Below are 9,282 nucleotides of genomic sequence, written 5' to 3'. Positions count from 1 at the left end.
TTGGGACTTCTTAGCCCTCTTGCAAGATGTTTCCCCCCAGGATGGATATTGAGGGGATATTGAAGTGATTCCAGGTGGCTGTTTCTTACCCAAAAGTTGGTTGCTGTCTGTCCCCAGCTGGGTGGCTGGAACATCACCGGTACCTGGGCCAGCGACAACTTCAACGAGACGCTGCGGGAAGTGACAGCACATTATCGCACCTCGCCCTTCTTTTCTGTCTACGTCAGCGCCGACTCCAAGAACTCCAACAGCAACGTCATCCAGGTGGATCAGTCGGGGCTGGGCCTGCCGTCGCGGGATTACTACCTGAACAAGACGGAGAATGAGAAGGTGAAGGTGTCGGGGGAAACGTGGGTTGGCTGGGGGGATGCTGTGGGTGGGTGGCACCTGCCATGCTGATGCCACCTGTCTGACCACACAGGTGCTCGCCGGGTACCTGAACTACATGGTGCAGCTGGGGATGTTCCTGGGAGGCACCGATGAGGAGTCAACACGGCGGCAGATGCAGCAGATCTTGGACTTTGAGACAGCCTTGGCCAACATCACCATCCCACAGGAGAAGCACCGGGATGAGGAGGTCATCTATCATAAAATGACAGCAGGAGACCTAAAGGTAGGGATGGAGCTGGTGAGCTTCCTCATTCTGCTGTGGTTTGGGAAGCGGGGTGGACTGTGGAGGTGACGCAGCTCCTCGGGGAATCCTGACGCCAGCTGAAGCAGCCTGGGAAGCTCTTGTGCAGTAGCTTGGCCCATGTCCTCCTTGGGGAAATCCCACCCTGACCCTTCCTCCCAGCCTCCAGACCACCCCTGGGGCTGGCAGCTGTCCTACTGCAGCACTTATGTCCTCCTGGCACTGCTACCCGTGGACATCAGCCAGGTCACCTCCTGGTGTCCCCAGAGGAGCTCTAATGACTTGTGTCAACATTTCTGACACTCACCCCATTTTCTTTTCCTTTGTGTGAGGAAATTGTTTACTCCCCTCCAACCTTTTGAGGATGCTGCTTTTACAGGAACTGGCCTCTGCAAAATCAGCTGAATCCATCACATGGGGACTGATGCAGCCGATTCCAGCTCAAGAAGCAGCTGCCACCCCCTGCAATGGTTTTTGGGTCCATAGCAGCACTGTGGCTTTTTCAGGAGCTGGCACCGGCTGTGGACTGGATGCCCTTCCTCTCCACGGTCTTCTACCCTGTGGAGCTCAACGAGTCAGAGCCCGTTGTGGTCTATGCCAAGGAGTACCTGGAGCAGGTTTCTGACCTCATCCTGCACACGGATAAGTGGTAAGGAACCCCAGCCTGTACAGAGACGCAGGTGCCCAGGGTGGGCAGGAATGTGCTGCTGCCTACTCACTGCCTCTCACCATAGTCTCCTCAACAACTACATGATCTGGAACCTGGTGCGGAAAACCAGCCCGCTCCTTGACCAGCGCTTCCGGGATGCCGAGGAAAAATTCATGGAAGTGATGTATGGGACAAAGAAGGTGAGGGCAGAGTCCCCAGGGCCCTCAAGTGATGGCTTTTTATGTCAAGGCCCTGTCATGTGGCATCCAAACAATAGAGATGTGGGGTACCTTTTGGGGTGGCGGGGGGATGGAAGGGCCAAGTGGAGCAAGGGGTGGGAATGTGGAGGGCTTTGTTCAATGCCACCACTGATGACCACCTCTTGTCCCATGCAGAGCTGCCTCCCACGCTGGAAGTTTTGCATCAGTGACACGGACAACAACCTGGGCTTCGCCCTGGGGGCCATGTTTGTCAAGGCCACCTTTGCTGAGGACAGCAAGCAGGTGGTACGTCCCCAAGGCAGCAGCGTGCAAGTCCTGGTGCTGGGAAAGCCCCACCAGTGGTGGAACCATCGGGGCAGACAATGTTTCTCTGTCCACCTTGTTGTGTTTGCTGTGCATGTCCGTGTGCCGGGTTTTTCACTATGTGTTGTCTTGGCCGCCCAGCCTCTTCCTCCCTGTGGTGTGAAGGTCCTTGACCTCTCTGGGACAGGAAGCCAGCTCTCTGGACTGACACTGTGCTGCCTTGTTTTGTCTAGGCAGAGGAAATGATCGCGGAGATTAAAACTGCCTTCGAGGAAAGCCTGGAGACCCTGCAGTGGATGGATGAAGAGACGAGGAGATCAGCCAAAGAGAAGGTGAGGCACTGGTGGCTGCACTGGGGAGATGATGAGGGTGGAGGATGGTGGAACCAGGTGAGCCTGTCCTTCCATCTCTGGCACCAAAAACACTCTGGTCCTTGTCACCCTCCAGGCAGATGCCATCTACAACATGATCGGCTACCCCAAGTTCATCATGGACCCCAAGGAGCTGGATAAAGTCTTTAATGACGTGAGTTGTCAGATATGTCCCCTGGGTCTTCTACAGGACATACAGGATGTGCCCATATCACCATGGCCTGAGGGCAGCCTTGAACCCCAGGTTTCCTCCAGAAGTCTCACTGATGTCCTTGGCCCTTCTCTAGGGCCTTCCCAGAGAGCTGTGGGCCAGTCCTGGGGTGGCTGGGGCTCTTGGGATTCCTGCCTGGGAAAAGGAGGAGCTGTTTTCCGTAAGGGTGATTCATTGTCCTCCAGAGACTCCACAGATGTTGGAGGAGGAGAAACAGGAGAAGTCATAACTCTGCTGGCTCTGGAGGCTCAAATGTGACTGTAGAGGGAGGAGTGGGGCTGAGCAATCACTGCACACCACTCAAGCCTTGTTCCTTTGCAGTACGAGGCCGTGCCTGACCTCTACTTTGAGAACGTCATGCAGTTTTACAACTTCTCAGCCAGGGTCACGGCTGACCAGCTCCGGAAACCGCCAAACCGGGACCAGTAAGTCCTCTGCTCCACTTCCCTGTTGTATTCAGTGGGGAGTGTCAGCATATCTGGAGCACTGGGATTTGGTCTCCACCAGCCTGTGCTGGTTTTGGGGAGATAAATTTAGGGCAACAGCTTTGCAACAGAAGTGGATGTTGTTGGAGCAAACACTGGTGATGGTTTGTGTTGCCATGTTGGCCATGTTTGTGTTCCTGCAGGTGGAGCATGACACCTCCAACGGTCAACGCGTATTACTCTCCCACCAAGAATGAGATTGTCTTCCCTGCTGGCATCCTCCAGGCTCCCTTTTACACCCGTGCATCCCCAAAGTAAGAGCCACGGGAAAACAGTGAGGGCAGGATTCCCAGCTTTCCTCCTGTACCCAAATCTGAGGCTAAGTTTCATGGCTGTGAGGAGCAGAGGCTGCTTTCTTAACCTCTTCATTACCCTCCTGCAGGTCCCTGAATTTTGGTGGGATTGGTGTGGTGGTGGGCCACGAGTTGACACACGCCTTTGATGACCAAGGTATGGGCAGGGCCAGGTGGGTGGGCAGCTGGAGAGGTGGCCAGTATGAGATGAAAAATCCACTGTGTTTTTGCAGGCCGGGAATATGACAAAGATGGCAACCTGCGTCCCTGGTGGAAGAACTCCTCGGTGGAGGCCTTCAAGCGTCAGACAGCATGCATGGTGGAGCAGTACAGCAACTATACTGTCAACGGCGAGGCGGTCAATGGCAAGCACACCCTCGGGGAGAACATCGCTGACAATGGGGGCCTCAAGGCTGCCTACCGGGTAGGACCATGGGGCTGGGGAGATTCCAAGGGGGACATGGCGTGGTGGGATTTGTGTTGTCTCTTGATCCGCCTGTGCTCCCTGGTCTTCAGGCATATCAAAACTGGCTGAAAAAGAATGGGAATGAAGAAACACTCCCAACTCTCGGTCTCACCAACTACCAGCTCTTCTTCGTTGGCTTCGCACAGGTAGGTCACGTGGTGACCTTGGGAGGGTGGGCACACAGGTTTTTGTGGGTGGAGCATGCCCAGATGGGGTTGGGAGGGTGTGATCGCAAAACTCAGTCCTCTGGAGATGATGTAGTGGATGGAGAATGGGATTGGGGTGATGCTGGTTACAAAGCAAGACAAAGCTGAAGCTCAAGCTGCCTTGGCTCCCATCAAGCAGGCAGAGGGGTTGGATTCAGCACTGAGCCAGCCCCATGGTGGTGGGTGTCAGTACTCAGGCCCCTTGCGCTCCATTTGCAGGTGTGGTGTTCGGTTCGCACACCCGAGAGCTCACACGAGGGGCTCATCACTGATCCCCACAGCCCCTCGCGTTTTCGCGTCATCGGCACAGTCTCCAACTCCCGGGAGTTCGCGGAGCACTTCAGCTGCCCCCCGGGCTCCCCCATGAACCCCCTCAAGAAGTGTGAAGTCTGGTGATGGGCGAGTGCCCAAGGGAACCAGCGGCTGGTTGCTTCATCCTCTGCCAACAGCTGGGCTTCCCCAGTCCTTTGAGGCTCAAACCACTTCTCCGTGCCACAGAGAGCCCAACTCTTCAGCCAGAGCGGTGTCTGCATCCCCGGCATTGTCCGAGGTTCAATCCACTGTGAAAACTCCTTATCCCCCTGCTTGTTGGTGAAATGACTTCAGTTTGGGGGTGTCTTCTTTCCCACCATGCCTGGGTCACGTGTCAAGGCACACGTGTCCGTGGGCGCTGCCCGTATTTACACACACAGCGCTCAGCCTGACCCACCGCCTGGCAAAACCCCTCTGTTACGGAGGTGATAAAGGGAACCCCCAACAGTGGAAGGTTTGTCTGCGTGTCTGAATACACCCAGTGTACCACCTTGTCTCCAAAGATGCGCACATGAGGGTGGAAAATATTTTTAGATATATTTTTGGGGGAGGGAAATATATATTTTTTTTTTTCATGTGTCGTGGAATACACTGGAAATTTTCAGGGAAAATGCATTTAAAAGCCTTTTTTTAGTACAAGATTAGTATATTTATTAATTTTTTTTACTTAGTGCAGCTGTAGGTGCAGTACCCTGTGGTGACAGTCCCTTGGCCAGGGAAGCTGGCTAGGGCTGTGGATATAACTTTCCAGTCTTGGATCCTGTGTTTCTCTGGGAGAGACTATCCTCAGAGGATGCTGATGGGGAAAATTAGGGACAGTGGGCCTGGAGACAGGGCTGGAGGATGCTGCAAGTCACAGAGACTGTGCTGGGATGCTGCAGCTCCTGGGATTAGCTTTAATTTCAGAGTGTAAAGGGAAAAATTGACGCAACCAAAGATGTAACCAAGGTGGTGATGGGGTGGATGAAGCATCCTGTTCTACCTCCTGTCCCCTCTGAAGCCAGGCCAGCCAGGATTTCCTGGCCCAAAAGCTTCCCAGACAAGTGCAGGCGGTTCCTGCCGCTGCTTCTCTCACGCCAAGCCTGCCCTCTGCCCGGGAAACTGCAAGCCCCAAAAGCACCATGTGGCCCCAAAACTCTGTCCCTCCACAGCTGGTTTGAGAAGTGATCAGGATTGGGCTGAGAGACTTTTTTAAGAGATGTTTTTAATACTTGTTTTGAGGGGAAAGCACTGACAGGAGCTCAGGTGCTGCGTGTTGTCACTCTAGACAACGCAGAGACCTAGAGGGATTTTTAATATTTATATGTAAAGGGAGGGATGGAAGGGGCTGGATTTTTGTAACTATTTTTTCACCCTATGCGTGGGGCTTATTGTAATTGAAATAATAAATACTTTTTACTGGATTTGGAGCTGATCACAACTCATACTTTCTTATAGCAGGAGAGTCTGCATCCCTTTATTTATGCTTTTCTCTCTGTGCGTACCACTGAACCCGTCCCATGCTGACAAAACTGAGCCAAGCAGCCTTTTTCCAGCCTGTGCGTGGTGACTGCTGCCTCCCTTGGAGGCTAGATCCAGGGCATTTTGCCCAAAAACCCACTCTCACAGCGGGTGGCTCTTTGCTTTCCACCTCTATGGCATGGCCCCACGCGGCTCCCCAGCAGGGAGGTCTTTCCTGGATGCTTTTCCTTCCTCCCAGGTGAGTTTTTGGCCGGCTGGGCTGTACTGGGATCCAGCGGCACAGGCCCCGCGCAGGCCATATTTATGGCCTGGTGATGCTGGTGGGTTGCTGCCAGCTCTGTAACACAGGCCAACGTTCTCTCCGAGCAGATGCTCCATGGCTTCATCAGGCTTGCCCAAAAAATGCAAGGCAGGATCTGGGCTGCAGGCTCCTTGCAAGCCTCACCCCAGCACCTGGCAGAGCTGATGGCCATAAAACAAGCCAAGTGCTGGGTACTCCTTTGCTATTTAGCCTTGGAATTGTTAATCGGGACTGGATTTCGGGAAAAACTAGGAGGCTGCAGCCCACTGGTAACAAACTTTTGGGAATACAGAGTGTTTCTGCTGCTGCCATGGGCAGGACTGAGCCAGCAGTGAGCCGAGGACAGGGGTGTTGCGTAAATAAGACATTAAAATACCTCTCTGACTGTTTTTACCGTGTTTTCTCACCCACGTGGAATTGAAATGTAGTAATAGCACTCACTTTCTGCTTGCACGACTCGGTGTGAGGCCCTCGGTTTCCTGCAGCGCTGGGGAGCGGCCGTGGCCGTTGTTTTCCCTGAGATCTGCCTGGAAATGGCGCAAACCCGCAGAGGGCGGTGGAGCCGAGAAAATCGCTGCCTGCACACTCCAGTGCCGGGCTGGCAGGAGCCAGCGATGTTACCGGAGTCCTATTTTGGTCTGGATGTGGCTCCGCGTGTTTAAATTGTGGTGGAATACCTGCATTCCTAGGGTAAGAGAGGAGCAACGTGGGTCGAAGGCAAAGAGGAATAGAGTGAGGCTGGGGTGACAGGGTGTTTTCCCAGCTGCAAGGAGCAGGGAAGGCAGCACAGGCGTCACATGGAGATGCTGTTAGAAGTGGTTTAACCATCCAAAAAGGAAGTACTTTGGCTCTCTGGGGCTTACTCGCAGGGAGGGACCAGGCAGGTGATGGCTCAGGGACAGCCCCAGGGCAGGAAGGATTTCGAGGGTGACCATTAACTGTGTTGTGGTGGGAGACGCTGTGGTCAAGGCTCCCCGTGCCGGGCTGGGAGCGGGTGGCAGGAGTTTTCCTCCCTGGGAGGCTGCCGGGCGTAGGGAGAGCGGGCAGGAGGTGAATCATCCCGCTCTGTGCCAGCGCCTGGTGTGGGCTTGCCTGGTCCTGGGTGGTATTTGCTTTATTTTGCGCTCAGCTATGCCCTGGAGGGCTGAGACGTTTGCCGAGGGCTGAGCCCGGGCAGGGGAGGAATGGGGCAAGCACCAAGCAGGACCTTTTTTTTTTTTTTTTTTTTTTTTTTTTTATGGGGGGGGTTTTTGGGGTCTGGAGGGTGTTGGAAGAGGATCCGTGCAGGAGAAGCCGAAAGAGGGAGGTGCTGCTGTGCTGCGCTGGGTGAAAGCATGCACCTGGAGCATGCTGGAGCCTCCAAATGGAGCTGGAAATGGGGGCTGTTCATAGGTTTGGTGGGGCTGAGACAGCTGTTGAGAGGTGAGAGGCTGAACCCAACCATCTGAACTGCCCTTCTCCGTCCCGCTTTGTTCCCTCCAGGTAGGATCTAACCCCTGTCACATCACAACAGTGCTGAGGTCACCTACTGGGACAACCAGATTTTAGGGGCAAAAGCTTCCCTGAAAAAGCCACACCTTCCTGAAGGCAGGAGGACGGGGAGTGGGAGGTGGGGAGCAGATTTCTAAATCCCACCTTGCAGCTGGGACCTGCTCATTCTGAGCACTGTTGAGTTTTCACTCGGAGCCAAGCAACAACAAGGCTGCGTCTCCTCACTGACTCCTAGGACCGTGGCTTTGTGCTTTATGCTTTTCTCTTCATGAGTGTCCTTCCAGGAAAACAGCCATTTTCCAGTGATACCCCAATCCTGTATTTTCCTAAGTTCACCAACAGCTCCAGCATTCCTACTACACTCTGTGCTGTGGGGTTGTGTCTCTGCTGTGGCAGGTACACGAGAGACTGGTGGGACTGGAAAAAGGGCTGGCTCCTGAAACAGGAGCTCAGCACTGTAGGCTGCAGCTGCCCACAGTGACACATTGGTTCCCAGGTGCTAATAAAGCTAGCAGGAAAAAGAGGAAAAACGAAATGGAGAGGCAGGAAGAAGGGTGTGAATCCAGCTGGAACTCACTCAGGCTCTAAAATCTGCAGGATTTTGTTGGCCAAATCGTCCTACATAGGGTAGAAGGGAGACATATCTGCTTTTTCTTCTCAGGAAAAATTAAAAAGAAGGGAAAAACATGGCTGGGGAGAGACATTGACTTGGGAAGGGCTTTAAGACAGAGCCAGGAGCCTGGCTCCTTCTCCTGGCCAGCACATTTTGGGAGCTTCAGCAGACAATATGGTGAAAATGCCATTTTTTTTTCCTTCTAAACAGGCAAAAAGTGTATATCCAAAGATCCTGGAGCTCGGAAGCTCTTTTGCAGCTGTGTTTACAGGCAGCTATTTCTGTAGAACAGAGGCAGCCATGGATGTCAATTTGCTTTTGAGATTAATTTCCTTCCGTGCAAAGGGGGGTACCCGGAGAGGGGCCGTGCCAGGAGGTGGTCATGGAACGGCACCAGCCCCCCAGAACACACAGCTCTACTTGCACCCTCCAAGTAACAACAGCCAAGTCTTTACCAGCTGTGGAGGGAGAATTGTCTTCCCAGCAGGAGAGGTGTGCTGTGAACGCAGCAGCTCTCTGGGATGCTGGGAGATCTGTTAGTCTTTGGGCAAATCCCATACCATGAGAGAAGTTCCTCCTTTGTTCTCCCATTTTTGGGGAGTGGAGGAGTACTTGGCCTTTATTTTAGGTCATTCTTATTTCTCTCTTCAGTTTTCCTGGTGGGGAATCGGTTAATATGGCAGGCTGAAGGCTGCTGAGGAAAACTGACTCAGACAAAACCAGCCAGAGCCCCCTCTAAATATTTGTTCCTGGGTTCAGATGGAAATATTCCGCACTCAGGACTTCTTTACAGGCTGGCAGGGCTTGGTTGGGCTCTTTCCCCTTAAAACAAAAATCTCAGTGTTTCCTATTTCCCCCCATTTCCCACAGGCAGTGTGAGGTATGTATGAGTTCACCTCCTCACAGGTATTTCCCTTACCCCAATGCAGAACAAAGAGCACAGAAAGGGACACTAAGCAGCACATGAGTCACCTTCCCCTGCCCCACTAATGCCTGCTGGCACTGCAGAAGGTGGCTGTACCCTCCGGTAGTACATAAGTAAGAAAATATTCCAGTTGCAGGGCTGCTTTTAATGGAGACCTTCGTGGCAGCTCCCAGCTTTCCTTCTGAGAACACACCTCGGAGGAGGGAGAGCTTCTGGATACACTGCGATTCTTGTGTGTCCTAAACCTCCCCTGCACGACCCCATTGTTCGATAACTCAGAGCCTGACTCCAAAGGGAAAATGTACTCAAGACCCTTCTACTATTTTTTGCCCACTGTGCTGAA

At 53.4% G+C, this 9,282-nt stretch overlaps 1 protein-coding gene across 5 annotated transcripts in view; it reads left to right on the top strand.

Moving 5' to 3' along the window:
• Nucleotides 1-5,557, top strand: part of ECE1 (endothelin converting enzyme 1) — a 12,397-nt gene extending 6,840 nt beyond the window's left edge. For all 5 annotated transcript variants that reach the window (XM_008632464.2, XM_017732735.1, XM_017732737.1 and 2 more), the window contains exons 6-18: nucleotides 118-330; nucleotides 422-613; nucleotides 1,138-1,280; nucleotides 1,366-1,480; nucleotides 1,676-1,786; nucleotides 2,038-2,136; nucleotides 2,252-2,329; nucleotides 2,708-2,811; nucleotides 3,015-3,125; nucleotides 3,254-3,321; nucleotides 3,398-3,588; nucleotides 3,681-3,776; nucleotides 4,056-5,557. In XM_008632464.2, the coding sequence (XP_008630686.1) occupies nucleotides 118-330; nucleotides 422-613; nucleotides 1,138-1,280; nucleotides 1,366-1,480; nucleotides 1,676-1,786; nucleotides 2,038-2,136; nucleotides 2,252-2,329; nucleotides 2,708-2,811; nucleotides 3,015-3,125; nucleotides 3,254-3,321; nucleotides 3,398-3,588; nucleotides 3,681-3,776; nucleotides 4,056-4,232 (1,698 nt within the window). In that variant the 3' untranslated portion in view covers nucleotides 4,233-5,557. The remainder of the gene's footprint in view (nucleotides 1-117; nucleotides 331-421; nucleotides 614-1,137; nucleotides 1,281-1,365; nucleotides 1,481-1,675; nucleotides 1,787-2,037; nucleotides 2,137-2,251; nucleotides 2,330-2,707; nucleotides 2,812-3,014; nucleotides 3,126-3,253; nucleotides 3,322-3,397; nucleotides 3,589-3,680; nucleotides 3,777-4,055) is intronic.
• Nucleotides 5,558-9,282: the final 3,725 nt, after the last annotated feature.

Source organism: Corvus brachyrhynchos, unplaced genomic scaffold (genome assembly GCF_000691975.1).
Source record: "Corvus brachyrhynchos isolate BGI_N302 unplaced genomic scaffold, ASM69197v1 scaffold215, whole genome shotgun sequence".
NCBI lineage: Eukaryota > Metazoa > Chordata > Aves > Passeriformes > Corvidae > Corvus > Corvus brachyrhynchos.
This window is presented reverse-complemented; position numbering and strand designations above follow the sequence as displayed.